The 21,952-nt window shown below is 48.6% G+C and overlaps 1 protein-coding gene across 1 annotated transcript in view; it reads right to left on the reverse strand.

The window, feature by feature from the left end:
• CABLES1 (Cdk5 and Abl enzyme substrate 1) overlaps positions 1–21,952 on the reverse strand; it is a 111,321-nt gene that overhangs the window by 15,559 nt on the left and 73,810 nt on the right. Inside the window, exons 5-7 of the mRNA XM_058556811.1 lie at positions 7,176–7,272; positions 5,796–5,952; positions 4,568–4,671 (exon numbers count right to left, since the gene is read on the reverse strand). Coding sequence (XP_058412794.1) covers positions 4,568–4,671; positions 5,796–5,952; positions 7,176–7,272 — 358 coding nt within the window. The remainder of the gene's footprint in view (positions 1–4,567; positions 4,672–5,795; positions 5,953–7,175; positions 7,273–21,952) is intronic.

Consider the following 21,952-nt stretch of genomic DNA (forward strand, 5'->3'; position numbering starts at 1 on the left):
AGTGCAACTTTAATTACAGGGCAGGCGGTGCACCAGGCAGGAAGCGTCCAGTTCTGACACGAGGCCTCCTGCCCTCCCTCCCGCCCTGAGAAACATCGTCATTAAGCTAAGGCCCTACAAGAGCCTGCATGCAGCCTGGGGGCCACGTCCTTTCATGCTCTGTGGTCACCTTCTAGACAGTGTAAGGCCCAGAACCACAGGGGCGGCAGCAATTTGGTGTCCACACCTGCCCCGGGAATTTTTCTTTAGTTCCAAATTTCACCTTTGCCCTTTCACAGTGGCTACCAGTGGGAGTGACCTTGGATCAAAGTTAAAAAATACAAATTGAACTACGAATACAAGGCCCATTTGAAAGGGGCGCCACTCAAGCTTTGTAAATAACAGGCTTCTTCCTGAGCCTCAGGGAAATGTTCACCTCTGGAACTCTCCTGCTCTAAGGCGCGTCCTAACTGTGGCAACGAGTAGCCTTTTTATCTTATACTTAGAACAAACATGAATGAAAATACACATCCAATTACATCCTGGCTGGTTAACATCAGCTACACTGACTCAGAAAGCCTGCTTCTAGGGATTTACCCAAGAGAAATGAAAATATACTCCACACAAAGACTCGTACAAGAATGTTCACAGCAGCAATACTCATGACATCCTTAAACTGGTAACAACCCACATGTCCACCAACAGGGGAATGGATAAATCAACTGGTATATCCACACAACAGAACCCTACTCAGCAATTAAAAAACAAACTACTGATCCACGAAACACAATCGAATCTCACAGACATTAAGTTGTGCAGAAGAAGATGGACAAAAAAATAAGAGCACATAGTAGCACAGTGTATGATTCCATTTCCATGAAGTTCCAGAATAAGCGAAACTAGTCTCTGGTGAGAGAAATCAGAAGAGGGGTTGCCTCCGCAGGGAGGGGTGGGAGGCAGAGCTTAATGGGCAGGAGGGAACTGTCTTAGGGGACAGAAACGCTCCATCTCTTGATCAGAGTGGAGGTCACAAATTTATGGAACTGTACACTTAAAATGATGCAAATTACACCTTAATATGAAGACAGAAAAACCATAAACAGCTGCTGCAGGATTTGATGGGGTGAAAGGACCGGCTCATCCCTCTCAGAGTCGCTTGATTCTTCAGAGCCACAGGAACATCTCAGACTCTGAAATTCCACAGGAACAGGACACCCCAGAAAACAGGCCTGGTTCTCAGGCTCGGGGCCTCCACAGGGCTGACCCAGCTTGGGCCGCCCCAGGGGCCGAAGGAAGACAGGCATAGCCACAGGACCCCGGAGGCTTTGGGGCCGACATTTAGGGAGGTGGGCAGCACTGCGCACGGTCAGCACATAAATGGCCTGCCGGCTCCCTTCCCCAGTCGCCAAGCAAAGGCCACAGCAGGGAGCCCTGTCGAGGGGGTGGGGAGCCAGGCCCACAGGCTTGTCACAGGTCCGACGCCTGCCTGCAGGGGGCGCCCTGCAACGATGAGGTTCACACCACAGCAGGAGTGCTCCAAGCCTGGTCTGTCTGGGCAGTGTGCCTACCTCCTGCCTAGGGGCCAAGATGTGCCCCAGACCCACAAAGAGGGCCGTCAACAAGCTGGGTCAAGTAACCCTGCAGTTCTCTCTGTCCACGTTGGTAGTCAGGGACTATTACAAGTGCAGCTTCCCGTGCCTGGGTCAGTTAGTGAGGAGGGTTTGCCAGGACCATCATTCTACAGGTGTGACTTCCCCACGTGCCTGTGTGCGCGCATGTGTACAGGGAAGGGCAGTGACTTTTACTGTTAAAAACGTCGATTTTATAAACCTCTTTCACACATTCTCACTCCTCAGTGCTCACCTTCAATGCCATTTCCTCAGAGGAGCCTTCCTGGAGGCCTACCTCCAACCTCCAATCCTCCCTGTCATCTCCTATCACTTTTCTAGGAGGGCTCCCTCCTCACCCTCCTCATGACTATAACGATTTGTCTCTTGTTCACTGCCTGATTTCCCACTCACCATGAGGTCGAGGAGAACGGGGACTGTGGCTGGTTTGTGCTCTACTGTACAAGGAAGCACCCTGCCTGGCACACAGTAGGGCCTCAGTCAATCCTGGTTGAATGGACAAATTCTATACCTGTTACCCAACACACAAAATAAAGCAAACAAACCCCAAGAACCCCCCTTGCCCCTGCTCCCGCAAGTGCGATGTAAAATGCATGTGAAACAGCCCTATAGTCCTCGCCTGCTTCTAGAGAGAGAAAGTCCCCTGGGGAGCTGGTTGAAGGCTCTTTGTAACACATGACATGCACGTCAATGTCTTAAACGAGAATGCTGCAAAACGGACGTCCCACATTTTATCTTCCTTGCCAATATCTGTGGCAACAATAGAAGGAGATGTAGGTCCTGTGGAGCTGACCAGGCAAATGCAATTCATGAGCAATTTCATTCTCTAAAAAATGGCCTGTTACAGGAAGCATAGGCTGCAGATTCAAAGTGGTGAAATAAAAAATGACCCACTTGAGAACATAAAACACCGAGGGTAGGACATATATGCTGACTTGGAAAGTCATCTAGCATGCTGTCCAAGGAAGAAAAATCATCCGTGTGCACAGGTGTGCTCATGGGGACTGTGGCCCAGAACCTCTCAGCTCACAACAAGATCACTTAAAGAAAAAGAAAAAGCATCAGATCTGGCAGCAGCCCAACCCAGGCCCATAAAAGAGGAGGTCAGTGCTATCACCAGACAATACACGTTTATAGAGGAGCTCCCCACCAGACCCTAACACCACTCAAAAATAGTGCACCCTCCTTATATGGTGACTGATAAACAATAATGTACAACAAAAATTTCACAATAAAAAAAAAAATAGTGCATCCTCATTCTCCCAGTTACCTAGAAATCTGTTGAACTGTTGGCCCAAAGATTCATCTTCACGCCCGACCCTGAGGTTGGCAGTTCTGCCACTGACCGCCGAGGGAGCGGGATGCAGAGGCACAGTGAGAAGGCACTGAGCCAGGAGTTCTAGGCTCAGCCCCCCACTTCCTGTCTGTCAACCGTGACAGCCTCACTCCGACTCCCTGAGCCACAGTTTCCTGCCCAAGGTACTGAAGAAAGTGAACCTTAATAAATAAAGCAGTGAACAACATAAAAAATCCGTATTCTGACATAAGTTGTGACCTTTCTGTTGCTCCCCCCTTAACATCAGGGCAACGATTCTGGTCATTTATCGAACGCTGATTATGTGCTAGCTTATATGACTAAGCCCTGGTTTTAAAAAAGAAGTAAATAATCTAACAGGTCATAGAGTGGGGAAAAAAAACCTAAACATGGCTCTGGTTTTGCTTTCTGTGTTAGGAGTTGGGGAATAAGGACGGGAGAGTGCAGAGTGGGGGAATTTTAAACTAAATGTCTTTGGTAATTCACTCTGATTCAATGCGGCACATCAGAATGACCTCTGAGCTATGTGCCAAATGACCAGAGGATATATGCGGAAAGTAATTTGCAAGGGCCTGAGTCCTGCCCAGGGTTTCTCTGATGTCAGCTACGTGCCAATGTGCAGAGCGGAGAGAGGCTGGAGGGTGGAACCTCATAGCTGAGAACTCTCAGCTCCGAGGGGGTGGTCACGAGCCCTGGTACATGGGGATGGGTCCCACTGTGGCTTCTGCAGACACAAGAGCCTAAAACAGAAAAAGGACCCTCCGCTCACTTCTGAGGCTGAGGCTGCCAAGAACAGCACAGGCTGGGGAGGAGCAAGGAAGCCAGAGCAGGCCATTTTCAGCTGTGCACACCCCACCTGGGCCTGGAGGGAGGTGGCAGGGACATTCTGGGTCAGTGCTCTCCCACCTGATGCCGTGTGTGGCGGGTTTCTCTGCAAGCCCAGCTCCCCCTCCTCCCGCAGCAGCCCAGGCTCTGCCCGCCTCCGAGGTAGGGCACGTCTGCCCAAAGAAAGTACACGGGACCCCATCAGGCCCCACTGCTGTCTGGAGAAACGGTAGCCTGGAGTGGTGGGAAACAGTGGTCAGCCAAAAGCAGAAACCAAAATTACACAAAGGGAAAAACAGGAAGAGTCCATGAAATAAAAACGGCAAGGAAAGGTTTTGCATTAACACCCACATTGCCCTACTTTCACTTTCCCAGGAGATAATTCTGTCATCCAGAGCCCACTGCCAAATGTTTGCTCGGAGTGCATGCAGAGGCCTACAGTCACCAAGGAACTCCAAACAGAGCTGAACTTGAACTCGGTGCTGCCAGTGATGGGCCTGGTCCTCCCCTAGTGGGGTCTGTGGATGTATAAACTCAAGTGTGTCCCTCAGAGGTGAGGGTCTCCGACCCGGAGCTGGTAGCTGAAGTGGTGTACACAGGCCAGGTGACCAGTAGAATCCTGGACCAGCATGTGACGGTCCTTCCATAAGCAACCCACACGGGGGAGTCCTAAAGAAGGTCTCTCAGGCAGGGCAGTGTTTGAATAAGCCCCCCAATCCCAAGCAGAGCAGCCATCTGTTAAGGCGAGCCTGCCGCCTCCAAGCTACTCCTTGGAGGGCGAGGGGGTGAGCAAACCCACGGTCCCTCCACTGCTACTCACCATGTACGAAGGAAAGATCAGAACGCGTTTGTGCTTGCCACAAGGCCACTGCGGGTCATCCAGGAGATTTGGGTCATAGTCCAGAAAGTCTCCCAGGTCGCTCCCTAAGGATCACATGCAAAATGATAATTAGGGGCCCTGGACCCCCCGAAGCAGCAGCAGCAGCAGCTAGCCGAATGCTGAGTATAAAGTTAGACTGAAGAAAGGCCGGACTCAGGGCATCTAGCTCAGGGTCACATCGCTCACTCTGACTTGAGTAGACGTCTCTGCACACCAGTGGAGTGTATCCTTCCACAAAAGGGTTCACCAAATACTTCTGACATTCTGACATTTCTTCCATTTTAGAAAATTACACATTAATCTCCCTGACCCCGGAGAGCACAAAACCTCACAGAGCATGCAAGATGCAGTGAACACGCACAGGTTATAAAATGTGACATTGAAAAGGCTCCTTTTCTAAACCTGCAAGTGAGATTAGCCAACTCAGGTTGTGCCAGGTGAGAAGCACGTTTTTGGTGTGAGTGCTTCTGGGCAGGCTACTGTGTCTGCATGAATGTACATGAGAGCAGGCACCTATGCGAACAGCTGCCAATGACCAGAAGCAGCTGGAACGTGAGGACAGTGCTTCTGAACTCAGCCCCTGGATAGGCCTGTGGGACTTCACATTCACCTGGAATTTCTCTGAGAATGGAAATAATACTACTTCATAAAGAGTTTTCTCCCTTGTGTCCATTCTTACAAAGGTTTACATAGGCAAAGCTGGAAGCATGCAAGTCTTCAGCACCTCAGTAGGTCACCCACTAGGAAAATCACAAAGAAAGTTTTCATACCTGATCCTGAGTTTCTGGCCCAATTAATTGAAGAAAAGCCAAATTTGAGCACTATAAAAATGGAGGCAGGAACCAGGCTGAGATGAGGAGCTGAATGATGGAGAGATGCTGGGGAATCTAGCCATGTCTGCATGGTGCAGATGGCCTTGGCATTTCTCCTTGTAGGAGGCTTGGGGGTTGGTGACAGAAGCATCTCAGTAGAGACATCCGCCTGTGGCCTGGTTGTAAGCCCACACAGCCTGATATTGGGCTTGCCCAAAAGTCATGTCGCCTATGGGATGAGCTCATGCTCTAGGCGCACCTGTCCTCCAGTCTGCAAACAGGAAGACTGAACCCACACTGTACAGCGAGGCACCTCCTGCCACAACCTTCCCGGACCCAGCCAGGCCTCAGGTTACCTGTGTCAAGGCTCCCCTGGGTGCTGCTTGCTCGGCCAATGGAGAGGCTGCGGTGGCTCAGGTTACGGAACTGGGAGAAGGAGGAAGTGGAGTCTATGGTATTTCTCCGGGCTCCAAAGGCATTTGTGGGTAACAGAAATTGGGTATAAGAAACAGTCTAAAAGGTGAAGACAAAAGCAGGCAAGTGATTATTACCAGGCAGTGCCAGGTTGGCATTCTGACCACGCTACGCTGCCACCCCAAGGTCAGGTCCATACTCTCATATCCGCAGTTCTAAAGTCCAATGAGATCTGAAAAATGAAATCTGTTTTGGCACTCACTTTGGCCAAAACCTAACCTGAACTGACTTGAGGTTGTGTATAGTTTTAATTTATCCCACTTGGCGTGAATATTCACGTTATATGGCAGAAATATTAGTGTGTTTGATAACAAGGTACTATCGCAGAAGCTGCTGGGGTGTTGAGCAATACAATCGGCACCAAGTGCAGAATTCCAGAACACCTCAGGCCCCAAGAGTCTCTGATAAGGGACTGTGTCCTCCTATATGTTCCTTTGGCAGATGCTATCTATGATGCTCACCTCTATGCCATCCTCCCTCATTCCTATGTGAACACTCAGCCTTTAGGAACGAAGACAGAACAAATGTTTTCCTTTTCACCTGCTTGAGGAAATGTGGTTCATGCACCTCTATCCTGTGAGCTTGGGCTGATATCACTGGGGTACAGTGGTGCCCAGCTGTTCTTGGGGAGGGGAGGTTGTCTGCCGTGGGATGGCTTCCCCAAAGAGTCATTTAAGCGTTCTCTGTGTATTTACATTATCGTCTCCATAAACAGGCTTTGGGAGGGCGGTTTATGAAGACTGTCTGAATCCAGCAAAAACAGGTCAAGTTCATCTTTCAACCTGCATTCCTCAGACTTCAACCCAGCAGCTCACTGAACTGTGCATAAAGAGGAATGTGATAGCCCTGCTGCTCGGTGGTCACTACAGATTGAGGGACTCAGCGTCTTAGGACCATGGGAAGCCAAAAAAACTTTCTAGTAGCGGGAATGCTGCTTGCCACCACCATCAGTTAATACACATTCAAACCACTCGTCACTCCGCCCCAGAACATGCAGGTGTGTGTGCATGTGCATGAGACACTGGTCAGTACCTCACATTCCATCACAAACAGCCTTGGCAGAGAAACAGATGCGCTGCTATTTCATCACTGGCTTGGTGGATTTCTGTCTGCACGCTGGGGGAATAGGGACAGGCTGGCGTCACACACCCACACCTGGTTCCTCCACCACAAGCGAGGTTCATGGTCTGTCACACTGCCTCTGCTTCCTGACCTGTGTGGTATTGGCACAAACCCGCTGCCTAGAAGCCAGGCAGGCTTACCTTCCCGTCAGCTCCCAGCTCCACACCTTCAAGGCCAATGATCTCTTTCAAGCTCACGGCACCTGCTGATTGTCTCCCTCCATCCAACTTCAGATCCCTGGGGAGCACAAGACAAAAAAAAAAAAAAAATGCTTTTGTTTGCACCCAAGAGAGCCGTGATGCTGTTTATTGCATGAGACACCACAGTCCCGCTGGTGAAAATGACAAGTGGGCCCTGGCCGACGGGACCTCCCTCTGTTCCTCCTTCGGGGCTTATCAGCAACGCTCTGTGGGCAGTTCCATCCACTTTGAAATAAACGAAATCCAACTGAACAGAAAGCCTAAAGGTGGAAGTCAGGCTCAGACGTCCCTTCCCGCCCAAAAGACCCCTCCACTCTTAGAGGGCCAGTGGACAGGAAGCCAAGGAGCACCCGGGCCCGGCGGGACAACGGCTCTCTTGGGCTCTGGCTGCTGGGCTCTTTCTAAAGCGGGCAGAGACCACTTCTCCTCGCCACCCCCTTTACCAGATGAGAGGAAGAAATTCTTGTCCCCAACAGTCCTCAGGTTTATTGCTGGTAACGAAAGAATTAATGCCACTAAAGCTACCCCAGCTACCTTGCCAGGCCGCCTAGAAAACGAGTATCTTTCTACAGAAGAATCATCTCCAGCAGTAATAACAAGCATTTACGCAGCACTTCACAATTTACAAAGACTGCTACACATCATCTCTTTCAGTCCTTCAGATGACCCCATCAGACAGGTATTGCTGTTGTTATTCTATTGCGTGTGTGTGTGTGTGTGTGTGTGTGTGAGGAAGATCAGCCCTGAGCTAGCATCCATGCCAATCCTCCTCTTTTTGCTGAGGAAGACTGGCCCTGAGCTAACATCTATTGCCAATCCTCCTCCTTTTTTTTTTTTCCCCTTTTTCTCCCTAAAGCCCCAGGAGATAGTTGTATGTCATAGTTGCACATCCTTCTAGTTGCTGTATGTGGGACGCGGCCTCGGCATGGCCGGACAAGCAGTGCGTCGGTGTGCGCCCGGGATCCGAACCTGGGCTGCCAGTAGCGGAGCGCACGCGCTGAACCGCTAAACCATGGGGCTGGCCCCTGTTATTATTCTATTTTACAGATGAGAAAAACAAGGCCTGGAGTAGGAAAATGGCTTGCCAAGGTCACCAGGATAGTAGGCTGTAGAGACTGGTTTTGCACTCAGTGCCGTCCCTAGGACATCACGTTGCCTCGGAGATGCAAGCCAGGCTGGCGATGGCTGTGCTCAGGGGTAACTGCTCATGTTTTCAAAGGACAACCTGATTCCTTACAGTAGCTCTCAAACTTGGCTGCATGTTAGAATCACCTGGGGATCTCTGACAAGCTACTGCTGTCTGGCTCCCACCCCCAGATGCTCTGATTCAGTGGGTACGGGGTGTAACCTGGGCGGCAGGAGTTTTAAACACTCCCTAGGTGATTCTAAAGTGCAGCCACATCTGGGAAGGACTGTCTTCCAGCTTCCGCCTCTAGGGCACAGGGCTTGTCAGTCAAAGCTGTGTCAGGCCAACAGTATTCCTGCCATGTGGCCTAGAAAGGCACCGTGTTTAGGGGCTGTCTCCTACAACCTAAGCAAGAACAAATAAAACATGAAGGCAAGACTCTCTGGCCCAAAGGTAAAGGAATCAAAGAAAAAGCAAGAGAGAAAGGGAGCCAGGTGAGTGGGGAGAAGAGAGACAAGAAGCCCCCCACCCCCGTCCTATGGAGGAAAACAGGGATTCTCTAATTTTGTAGAGCAATAACCCTTGTCTCTGGGCGTTCCATGGGTGAACTGGCTCCCTAATCCTACCTATAACACAGAGCGTGATTAACGACAGTTTTCAAAAGAAATACCCAAGACATGCACTCAGTAAGTACCGCATTTTTAGGTAGTCTCCTTGGGAGGCCACGGTACTGCCATGCTCAATACGTCTCTGGAGCCCTTTTCGAAATTGACATTCAAGTCATGCAGAAAAAACCAACCAACCAACCCATCCCAGTCTTCAAACTCTATATTTATATATATACATTTTTCACCTTGAACACTATTACTTTAATCAGTGTTCCCTCCATGGACCAGATTTGACTGCAAATGACTTCAGGTAACTCCAAACATCAAACTCTCCCCTTAGGACAGCACACAATAGGATAGTAACTCAGAGAATTGTAAACACTTCGTTAGAAGGTGCAAACCCCCCCACTGAGAGCTCCAAAAATGTCTGAGCAACGCAAGTCCTCTCAGGATGTGCCTGAGTTCTCCCGCTGTGCCTCCTCTGCTGGGGACCACACTCACTGAGGACTATGGGGTCCAGGATAATTTAAGTCACATCACTTTATAAACATGCTGTGCCAACAGAGAGATTTGCATTCCAGGTACTGACCTCAAATCCACAGCAGGAAGGACCAAGTGGCCTGGAGCAGAGCGGGCTCAGCAAGGCCCTGAGAACCTCAGGATGGCCCAGAGACCACCCGCCCTGCTGCCCCACCTCCTACATGAGCGTCCAGGGTGGCTCTCAAAAGACTTCCTCAAGCAATTAAGGACGGAGATGAGGAATATGACAGAGCACTAACAAAGGGAGGTGGCTACAGAGCAAGAACCCGAACAATGAAGATAAAACAGCCGCGTGGGTCAGGGCGAGGGGCCCAACAAAGGAAGAGCAGACGCTGAGCTGGTACAAAGACAGCAGCGCCTGGCCTTCCATTAGAGGACTCACGGCACACGCTTCCACGGACGTCCTGCTTGCCCAAAGCAAACCCAGCAAGCAGAAGCCTCCAATTCCCAACTCCCAAACAATTGTCTCCTTGTTTCCATTTCGCCAGAGAATGTTATTTAGGGCTGAAATTAATACAAAAGCAAGGAATGTCTTTAGGGAGTGAGGAGTATTAAAATAGGCCCATATTAACAGTGCTCCTGGGTGGAGAGCTGGCTGCAGGCAGGAACAGAGTCTCATCCCATGTTGTACCCCGTCTACACAGCGTCTGATATGTACAGATGCTTAAAGAACTGTTTACTGAGCTGAGGTAGTCTGGCTTGCTGTTGTCTTGCGGGTGCAGGTTCATAAAGACGATGTGGAACATGGGTGTTTTTCCACTGTGCCCATTTTCATCTGCCTAAGTTTGCTCACAGGCTCACTGCTTCCCCGGGCAGCACTGCCTTTGCCAGCCAGCCCCTGGCTGCTAAATGCACACATCCCAGTTCACAGAACCAAACCAGCCACGCTTACCCCAAACCCCCTTCTTGATGCCTTCTCCACGGCAAAGGGAGCCATACCAAAAGTTACACTTTAAGTGCTCACGTAAAATCCAAGACTCCTCTCCATGAGATAAACTCCTAACTCCATGTAAAGAAACGGGGATTCTTAGACCCGGTGACTGTCCAAGTGCCTCAGGGACACTCTGGACCACACAGAGGAGAAAGAGCCACAAAGCTCCACCACACCTAACCACAGGAACTGATCTCTCAAGAATTACACTGTGCTGTCTGCTGACTGCTGCCACCACTTCCCTGGCTCTTCACTTGTGTCATTCTACTTTCTCAATAACTGAGGCCAAGCCGAGTAAGACAATAAGCTAGGGGAGTAGTGGCTTCACTCTCAACTGTGAGCATACTGCTCATGACAGACCAGCGCTGTCCAACAGAACTTCCTGTAGTGATGGAAAAGTTCTTTCTCTGAGCTGTCCAATATGGGAGCCACTAGCCACAGGTGGCGGTTGAGCACTAGAAGTGTGCCGAGTTGACTAAGGAACTGGATTTTTAATTTTCGTTAAATTTAAATAGCCACATGTGGTGAGTGGCTACTGTGTTGGACTAAGTACGCCTTAGTGCTTACTCCTGAGGATTCTGGCTACCATTTTTTTTTTTTTTTGTGAGGAAGATCAGCCCTGAGCTAACATCCATGCCAATCCTTCTCTTTTTGCTGAGGAAGACTGGCTCTGGGTTAACATCTGTGCCCATCTTCCTCCACTTTATGTGGGATGCCGCCACAGCATGGCCTGACAAGCGGTGCGTCGGTCCACGCCCGGGATCCAAACCCAGGCCGCCAGCAGTAGAGCGCACGCACTTAACTGCTATGCCATGGGGTCGGCCCTTTGGCTACCATTAATGTATAACTTCCTGTGGCAAGACAGTCATAGATGATATACTTTGTGACTTAGGTTTTGTCTTCCAGCTTTCTCCCCATTTTCTGCCCACTGCCTCAGGGGATGTTTACATCCCAGACCCCAGCTCACTGAAGAGGCTATGTCAGGGGTCCCAGACAGGCTGGGGAGAGGCGAGACCCTGAAGATGGAGCCAGCACAGCAGGATTACCACCTTCAGTGGGGAGGGAAACGACGACTGGCTTCCAGCTGTGAGAAAAACACACATCCTACATGAGCACAGAGCAGCTTTTGCCCTGAAAGGCCACGGGGACAGGGGCGATGGGCATTTCGGTGGTGCCAGAGCACCAAGGAAGAATGAACAGCATGTGCTCCCCAAAGCCGAGGCATTCCAGGAGATTCCAGGTCCTCTGCACAATCCTGGGGGAAGTGGGGAGGGATGCCCAGTGGTAATCAGTTTGACTTGCCCTCTGGCCTTGTAGAAGGGAGGCTAATAGTTCATATTGTCAATTTTTAATAAAAGAAGAAACAAGGTATTTCCTGCACATTGAAGCTGGTGCACTCATTCCTGCTCCATCGCACTTCAAAACTTCACGGACATGGTAATAAACCTCACACTGCTCTGGAAAATTGACAGCTTGTGGTGGCGGCTGAGGGCACACTTTCCCATTATTTCTGCCTCAGATTCAGGGAGAGGTTGTCACTAACTTCGCGGCTGCCATTTGTGGGACTGAATCAAGAGCACATGTGTACACACATCGCTTGCACAGTCAAGTGTCCACAGAAAACGAAACAGATCTCACCTAAGCTATTCAACAACGTTGGTCTCTTTTAAGAGCTTTTGAATTTGTGTATGTTCAGACTCTTAGGATCTGAAAAATACATCTTTCACCAAGAGGCTGACAAATTTCTCTAGGGTCCTTAGCTAAGTGCTCTCATTAGTGTCGCCGAAACCTCACACAAGTCATATGAAATTGCTGTTATTTGCCATTTTGTCCTATATAAAGAGCGATCTCACATCGTGCCACCTAATTTACAGATAAGGTAACTGCTTAGGCCTTGGTGTGAGTGTCAAACAAACAAGAGACCCGTGGCCCTGCATGCCCCACCTGTTGTGGGAACCTAGAGGGTGGGAGTCGCCTGCAGAAAGGAACTAGGGTGTTGCTGGTTCACCCAACAGAATCTTTAAAAACTCCAAGGAAAAAGAATTAAGAAGTCCCAGTGGAGCAGTGATAAAATCTTGACGTTTTCTTTCTAAGATCATTATTCTGAACTCTCATTAAAATTGTGTATGAAAACAGAAATATCTGTTTGGCTCAAGTGCCAGCATTAACCATCCAGTACCAGGAGACAGAGCTGGATAACGTGGACCCGCAGCTGAAAGTAATTGAAAGCAAACCGAAAGTGGATTTTTCAATTTCTTTGAAAAGCCTAGAAGATTACTTTTTCCCAGATATGCCTAGAGTTCAAATGTTAAATTTATGTTCCATCTCCTTCTAAAAACGGAATGCAAGCAAGTTCAAATACCACATGTGGATATTGTCCAAAATTGTGTGCGTTAGGTTTAAATGTTGTAGTTTGTACTCAGAGATGAACACAGTCAGGTAATAGGAAAAGATCTCATTTCGACAGACGCACTAACAGAACCACTGGTAGGAAACCATGGACAATGCACGGTCTGGCTCCTCTTCCACAGTCCTGGGTGACATTACAGCTCAGACTTATTTAGCTACAAGAGCTCATTTCTCATTCTAGTCAGGTGTCTTAACTTTTGCAGAGGCTGTAGACAACAAACATACTTTGAAAATCCAGCACGAAGATTTTTTTTTTACCAAGGCTGGCCAGTGGGGGTGGGGGGTGTATGGGAGAAGGTTTAAGGGGGGAGAGGGGAGGGGCTCACAGAGGACTGGAAGGAGGGGATTAAAACAGGAGATGAAAACGCATTTGGGGAGACAGCCCAGCAGCAGTTATACCTTAAGCAAGGAGCAAAAATATAGGTTGGTTCTTTTTAGAGGTGTAAACCCATCCTTCATAAGATGGCACCACTATTCATTTAATGTAGCTCTCCTTAAAAGCCTGTAAATTCATGTTGGAAACCCCCTGGACCTCTGTCTTAGTTTTGGCTCCCATGGCATAAAGCGAACGTACATGATTTCACAGTGTTGGAGTCATCTGGTCAGAGCAGATGGCCAATCCAGATATCCCGGTGCCCAAAGGGGGTTACCTAGGTCACTATTACCACACAATGGCCAACTCTGGATTTCATTTTGTGTAACAGGCAAAACGATCTTTCGTTTCCGTTTCTGAAGTTCACTGAGCCATAATGTATGGAATTGATCAAACAAGATTCCCTATGAGATACCAAGTTCAAGCTAAGGCCTTTTCCTTAGGGGGCTTATAATGAATGAACCAATATTCTTAATAAAAAAAGATGTAAGAGGGCCGGCCCGGTGGCGCAAGCGGTTAAGTGCGCGCGCTCCGCTGCGGCGGCCCGGGGTTCGCTGGTTCGGATCCCGGGCGCGCACCGACGCACTGCTTGGTAAGCCATGCTGTGGCGGCGTCCCATATAAAGTGGAGGAAGATAGGCACAGATGTTAGCCCAGGGCCGTCTTCCTCAGCAAAAAAAGAGGAGGATTGGCGGATGTTAGCTCAGGGCTGATCTCCTCACAAAAAAAAAAAAAAAAAAAAAAAAAAAAAAAAAAAAAAAAGATGTAAGATTTAAATACTTAACACCTGGGAAATAGACAGAAAAGTGTGTGGGTGATCAACTGACCAGTTTCCAGGGCTTTCCGCTTCTAAGAGGGGGATGGCCCGACTTCTATCCAGGACCATTTCTCTAATGTGCTCTAAACTCAAGACAGCGGAATGCCAGCCAAGAGCTCCATTGGGCACTTGCTCTTTAAAGGAAAACAACAGGCTGAACACTTTAATGTGTAAATAATTTAAAAGCCAATTAAATATTAACAGGATTTCCAGATCTTTCAAAAAAAAAAAAATAGAGATTTGCTGCACAGAAAGCACAGCTTGAAAGCTGGATTGGGAAAGGAAATACCACTTGTGAGCTCATTTTAATTAAGAGATTACATATCCACTGGAACTCAATGACACAAGCATTTACCATAGTTTAAGAAGCCCCATTTGTGGTCTCTCCAGATACAGTACAGCTGCCATCTTGGATTGGGCCTGCTTACTGGTATCCGAGCAGAATGTTATATCACCACAATTCACAGTCAATGGAACAAGGCCCAGGGCTGACAGAAAAGACTGAAATCAAAGCAGCTTTTAGTCTAGAAGTCCTGTCCCCCTCACACTCGGCACTTCATCAATAAGCCATCCCCTCAAGGGTAACTGGCAGACAATGAAGGGGCCTTAATGTAGCTTACACCAAAATCTTTGTCTAAAGGCAGCTCCTACAAACAGCCGGATAATGGCATGATTCATCCATGAGATCATTCTAGAATCTGTTTCTGTGTGGGAATATGCTTGGTGTGAGGAAAGAAATACAATTTGTGAATGTGTAATTTTCCACAACGAAAAGAGACATTTTGGGGGAAAGTGGGTGGAGAGGAAGGGAGGATGGGCCCAGAGCCAGGCAGGGAGCATTTAGGCTTGGAGGCCCTCTCTAAGAATAGAAGAAGCTGTTCTCTGTGTCACAAAATGATCAACACTCAGGAAGTGGACCCAAGAGGATGACCTCATCTGAAATGCCCCAATGCCAAAAGCTATGGACAGACACTGCGTGGAAGCTGCTATTTTAAATCACGCCCCCAGGGATACCTTGTGCTCCACTGGGAAGCCATTTTCTTCATCACGTGTTCTCCAATACATTTGTAGTCAACTAACCCAGTGACTGTCATTCAATCAGGAATGGTTATCTGAATGGGTCTGCATCTACACACACATCACAGAAACTGTTTTTTGCTGGAATCACTAGCTTGGTTATTTTACATAATCCCCAACCACAAGTTAGCTGGGTTCATTCCTCCTTCCTTCTGGTTGGATCCTTATATACAGAAATATCTATTCATGTCCGTATGTTTCAAGAAGTAAAGAGCATCTGGGTCACCCTTGTCAGTTCCCTTATGCACAGCAACAACCCTAGGACTGGCCCTCAATACCATGCCTGCAGTCTCTCGCTCACCAGTGGGTTGTGTTCTAAAAGCTTTTGAGTTGGCCATTTAGAACTCGGATTGCATTTTCCCACAGACATGATGTTATAAATGGAGATTAGCCCACTCTTTTGGCCTATAATGTCACTGAACTAGCTCAATAGTACAAGCAGGACTGCGGTGTAGGAGCAACAGGTCAGAGGGGAAAAGAGAGCAAAGAAACAGGAGAAAGCCAAGTCTCTCTCAGGGTTTCCTGGTTTGGGGTGACCCTCAGCAACATTTTAAAGGAGGTCAAGTTTGTATTATCTCCACCTCCCTCTCTGAACTTTCTTTTCCTTCTCAGGACTCCAGAATCCCTTCTCCTAAGCTGTTCCTGTTTTTCAAAGTTTTTTTCCCTCTCTCTACTTCTGAACCCATAGATTCCTTTGCAACTCCCAGATCTTCTACTCCTGGGCCCATGGTGATGGTACAGCAGCCCAGAGGACAGGCCAGCGGTTGGGGAGCAAGAGGAGGGTGTGATCCTAGGTAGACATGTGGATGTGCTGTTTATCAAGTGGGGTCTGCCTACTCAGAAAGTCAAGAATCTTGCTTGCAACTCACTTTATAAGCTGAGGGTCACCAAGCCAAACCACAAATCCACGCTAGAAAAGAGAAGGCAGTGACTAATGTGGATAAAAGGCAAAAAGACTCCGACGGGCCTTGGCAACTGATGGTTGAGACGAGGAGCTGGTTCAAGGCTGGGACTCTTCCCAGAAAATGGTATAATTTACAAGCTTAATCTGAGAAGAGTGTTTACAGCTATGGGAAGGTTTGATGTTACAGTTACAGTGAAAAGACGGGCAACATCTGTTCCTTTTCTCAGCAACCAGCTTCCACTAGCTTGTTTTGAAAGGTGGGATTTGGCAGAGCTTCTTCCCACCAGCAAAAAAGATCAAAACAAAACAATCATCTCATCACATTCCATACAAGCAAGCGCACTAGGAAAAAAAAAAGACTGGAAGGAAATAGACCAAAATGTTAATGATGACTCTGTTTAGGAGGTGAGGCTCAGTCATTTTTATCTTCCTTTTATTTTTACATACTTTGCAGATTTTTTTAATAAGCACACACAACTGAGGAAAATAATTTAAAGACCAAATAAAAGCAGATCTGAAGATGAATCCCTTGTTTGCAGAAAGGCACAGCTGGCTAAACTCATCGTGACCCAGACAGATTTGCTGTGTTGGGGCAGATCTAGAGAGAGCAGTGAAGCAGATCTGTGACTGGACAAAACGTTACCAAAGCTAACATTTAACGAGAATCTACTACAGACTGGCAGTGGGTTCAAAGCTTTCCTATGGAATATTTCATTTAACGCTCTCAAAATTCCCTGAGGTTGACATTATAGCCAGCTTTACAGGTGAGTAAGCCTGGGACCAGCGAGTATGATTAGTTTTTGGGGACTGAGGATTCTGCCTGACCACCAGCTCTCTCCCATACACCCTACTGCTCCGGGCTTCAGATGCCCATGGGCACTGACGGCAGAGATGGATAAGGACGGCTCCTTATGGAGCCATGAGGGATGGAGTAGAGATGAGTGGGCTTCTTGTCCCCTCTCCCATTTTTCTGGAATAACTCCGTGGTTAGCTGTTTTATTTATTGGCGTTCTATGTAAACTTGTGTTGGAAAAACGGTTTCTTTAGCTAAAAAAGAAAAAGTCTGGGGGCCGGTCTAGTGGCACAAGCAGTTAAGTGTGTGCGCTCCGCTGTGGCAGCCCAGGGTTCGCCGGTTCGGATCCCGGGCACACACCGAAGCACTGCTTGGCAAGCCAAGCTGTGGCAGCGTCCCATATAAAGTGGAGGAAGATGGGCACAGATGTTAGCCCAGGGCCTGTCTTCCTCAGCAAAAAAAGAGGAGGATTGGCAGATGTTAGCACAGGGCTGATCTCCTCACACACAAAAAAAAAAAGAAACAGTCTGAAAACCACAGGGCTAGACAGTCTCTAAGTTCCTTCTAGCTCTAAGGGTCTAACTTTGGAGCTGAAGAGTGCTCCTTCTCACTGAACCCATGCGAACTGGCGTTACCTGGCGAATCTTCCATGTCAGGTACCCTTTAAGGAATTAGCTGGGGGATACCCCGAGGAGAAGTGGCACTGCCCTTATGTCCAGGAAGGGCTTCCACGTCCTCGGAATAGGTGTTTGCTCATCAAGCTCAGCCTGTAGGCCACCTGTTAAGAAATATAATCCATTCCGGTAACGATTAGTGGGACTTGGGGCTTAGCTGCTGTGTTATTTGAAAGGAGTGAGCACAGCCTGTAGCCAGTCTTCAATCTAAGCATGCCAATAAATCCCAACATCCTCCCAACATGTGCACCTGATTAGAGAGGGCCATGCTGGGCACAGGGAGGGCTGGGCGGCAAGGACCAGACTGTGCATGTGTGTGTGCAGGTGGCTGGTGGTAAGGAAGACCAAGGCAGGGGCTTCAATTCACCCCAGACACAGAGAGGGGCTCCAGTGACAAGATAAAGCTCCCTACTCCCCCCAAGACTGACCTGGGAAAACTACCCTCTTCTAACTCTTTCCTAGACTCAATCCAAAGATATACCCTGCTTTACACAAAAGCAGTATACACTAAAGGAAAACCATGTGTTGATCTGCTCAAAATGCGGCTGGCTGTTATTTACATTCTGATCACATGATGCTGGCCTGGAGCCATTCTGGCAACCTGAGTTGACGGAGGCCACTGGAAACCAGGGAACTCCCAAGGGGCCTGGGCAGAGACCACAGAACCAGGTGTGACCTCAGCAAAGGGCCCTTGGCATTCTTGGGTGAACGTTCAGGGTGTTAGCGTTTGTGAGCGACTCTGAAGGAGCACAGCACAGGTGATTTGTTGTGCTGGTGAGGCCAAGTCAGAGCTGCCCAGACCACATGTCTGAGGTGGGGGAGACACCCGGCTATGGAGGTCAGGTCTGGGAACCTGGACGGGGCTTAGCACCTGCATCTGTGCTTGCAAGGATGCACCCTGACATCCTCTTTTGTCCTGTAGGCTTAGCAACTTTCATTGTGGGTGTGACAGAGTTACTCCCAGAGAAGCAGGGCCCTGAGGTCCATGTCAGATCATCCTTGTTAGCACCTTCCAGGCCCTTCCTTCTGATGGTCCGTCCAGTATCACCATTTCTATCGAGATGCCCACAGGGACGAGGTGCCAGGCTGAACGTCCTGAGAAACAGCACTTGCTCCTGCTGTAGTCTGGCCATCGTTTGTTGGGGCAATGATGTATATTCATAAAATTAGCCCTTCTCAAAAGCCTGGAGGCACAGTCCTCAGAAACACCGCTTTTACTCACGCATTCAACAAACATAGCAAGAGTGCCTATTGTGCACTGTGCAGTGCTAGCGATGGCTCGAGGACTAAGACACAATCCACACCCTCAAGGAGAGTAAGGACAAGTTACAAAGAGGGTAAAATACATGTGTCAGTGCTATGACAGGCCTGAGCAAAGGGTACCAGAGAGCACGAGTGGACTCTTAGTGGGGCCTTGGGGTGGGGCGTTAGGACTGGGGAGGGGCGCCTGAGAGAGCCGCCTGGAGGAGAGGTCTGAGTTCAGTCCAGGGCTGGCAGGCTGCAGGCTGGTGGTGCTGTTTACTGCTGAGCTCAGCTGGGGGCCTGTCTGAACTCAGAGCCCTGAGGTTTGCATACCTATGGTGTCTAATTAGAAACTGTCTTCTTTCAGGGAAGCATGTCTGGGGGGAAGGCAGGGACCCTCTGAGCTTCCTAGGGACCCTCATTTCCCTGAGGGCTCCCTCCTGGGGCTGATGCTGGGTTAGGGGCTGGACTCCTTTGGTGGCCTCCCCAGGTTCAGTGGCAGAAACCACAGATTGGCTCACAATACCCAGGAAGGCTAAAAAACTACATTTCCCAGACTCCCACAGGTAAGCCTAGATTGTATGCCGTGGAAGCCCTCAGGGGAAACGAGGAGACAGAAGTAAGACATGGGGGAGATGAGAACTTCTGGCAGGCGTGGGGTGGAAGTATTAAACAGAGAACACAACGCCCGTGGAGCCTGCAGCCTGCCTGGCCTACCTCCAACCTCTGCCTCAGCCTCCACATCTGCATCCGTGAAATGATCAATCTACCTTATGAGGCTGTTGCAGAGACTAAATGAGTGAACTTAGAGCAGTGCCTGGCGTGCCGTAGCATTACTGATGTTTCAACCTAAGTTATTACCTCTATTTATCACATTCACACAAATGTCTGACTACACCATCAACTGATCCTAAGGAAATATGCTCTTTTCTCCAATATCTTTTTACCTATAAATCAAGGCAGAAGAACAGTTGAAGCCCATGGCAGCTGTTAAGTAATCAGGGCAGTCTGCTTCACGCAGAAGCACTTTGCGAATAATGCTACTATCAGCCTCGTTGTATACATCGGATGGCATGCAAAGACCCCAAACATTTCATATTGTTCACAACCCCGGGCTGATTAAGCCCCTATACTCGTAGCCCACAGCAGGAAACAATGTACCAAATAAAACTACAGAACGTCACCAGATCTGCACATTTAAAAAAACTCAAAATTTAAAAAGTTGGAGGGAGAATAATTATGTAGATATGAGCTCTAGAAGCAGCTGATCATTGGTGGATGGGAGTGTGAACAGTATGTCCCATTCATCAGCTCCTTATTCAACCAGACGTACGGCTTCCACATTAGCAAAGTTGACCGAGATGAGAACACAGACACAAACTATTTGAGCGTGCAGGATCCTTTGCGAGTCCAGTCAACCCGCCCATTGTACAAACGAAGGAACTGAGACTGGGAAGGCTGAGCGATGGGCCTGTGACACTGACATCTGGGACCAGGACCTGGTCTCACAGCACGGCTGTCTTCACCACTCTCCCTCCTCACCAGACAGGCCTGCACGCCGTGGTGTGGGTCAGCCACGGGATTCTAGCGTGGATGGTGCTGTACAGAGTTCTCAGCATGTGAGGCATTATAGAGACTTCCCACGGAAGTTCCCGATGAGCCAAATCATCTTCTGACATCCTCAGAAGTCAACTTTAAGGCTGGAATATCCTTCTCCACTTCTCTAAGACCTCAACTTCCATGTCTAGCTGAAGAGCCACCTTCTCTGGGGAGCACTCCCTGACGGCTCCATCTGAATTCACTGAACTCCTCCCTCTGTGCTCCAGCTGCACACTGCCTGGGACTCACTTGTTTGCTCTTCTGTTTGATGGTTAGTTTGTTTACTCGCTTGTTTCCATCTCCTACCATTAGAGGGTAATGAGGAAAGAGCGTTTTCCTGTTCACCACTGTATCCCTAACTGCCTAGAACAGCGCCTGGCACACAGTAGGTTCAACAGACTTTGTGGAGTGAATGAATGAATTCCACTGTGCAGTGGTAGCGCCTGCACTTCTACATAGGAGGCGGGCAGGGACAGCAATGTACTTGGAGGGATGGGTGGGGATAAAGAGACTTCACATAACAGACCCTTGTCTTTTACTGAAGATTGTAGATTTATTGTAAATGTGGACATTGATAAAGATTTGGGGGTAAAGCCCTCTCTAGCACCTCTTTGGGGCTCCCCAGTTGTCTTGGTTTGGTTGTCCACACGTCTGGCTTCCTTGCTCGATGATAAGCTCCTGGAGAGCGAGTCTTACCCATCCCTGCACCCTCCCAGCCTCCATCAGGGCCTCATGCTCACTGGGACCAGAAGAAATGTCTGAATGCACGAATGAATTAATACATGAGTCAATGAATGAATGAATGGATGGTAAAACCCTGTCCTAAGATTAGCCTGTCTGCTTTGGTCAACTGATGTCAGGAGCCAAAATAAGTGTTCGGTTCAGTTTAAAACCAAGAACAAAGCTTTGGGGTCAGGGTGGGAGGGAGGGTAAGCCAAGATGTGAGAGCCGGACTTGGGAAACTTCAGTGCAGCATGAGAAGCCAGAAAACAAAACCGGAAAGAGATAAGGCCATCCTGATAAGATGCTTTCCATGCAAAGGAGGTTCAAGTACACAGTGGATGAACTTTTGAGTTTCCTGTTTTTAAACTTGCTTGTGATGAAGCTGGAACTGTGCATTACCCCCTTCAGCAGGGGGGTACATGCTTGTCTGGAAGAATCAGGCACATGTGGCCTGGCCCACGTGCCTAAGTACAACAGAAGCCTGGGAACTAGAATCCACAAAGTTCGCAGGCTGGCAGGCAGAGGCCTGGGTTCGGTGTTGCCAGCTCTGCTGGGAGTGGGTGAGTTGCACCCCCGGGCCTCCAGGGCTCATGCTGCGAAGCAAGGAGGCCGCACCACATCACCTCTTAAGTCCTTTCCGTCCCTGAAATTCTGTGACTTACGTCCTAGTCACAAAGAGAGCTTTAGCGTAGAAGTAAAGGAATTTTCCACCGTGGAAAGGTATTAGTTAATATGTGTATGAACTAAACTAGTTTAAAATATATATGTATATAATTTAGTAGTACAAATATTTTTATTATTTGAGCATAGCTGTTTCCTAAAAATTAGTAAAGAAAATCATAACTATGATAAATGGCAGTTACTCATAAATAGGATGTCTGTTCATTAAAAAACTTAAAAAG

Source organism: Diceros bicornis, chromosome 16 (genome assembly GCF_020826845.1).
Source record: "Diceros bicornis minor isolate mBicDic1 chromosome 16, mDicBic1.mat.cur, whole genome shotgun sequence".
In the NCBI taxonomy this organism is placed as follows: Eukaryota; Metazoa; Chordata; class Mammalia; order Perissodactyla; family Rhinocerotidae; genus Diceros; species Diceros bicornis.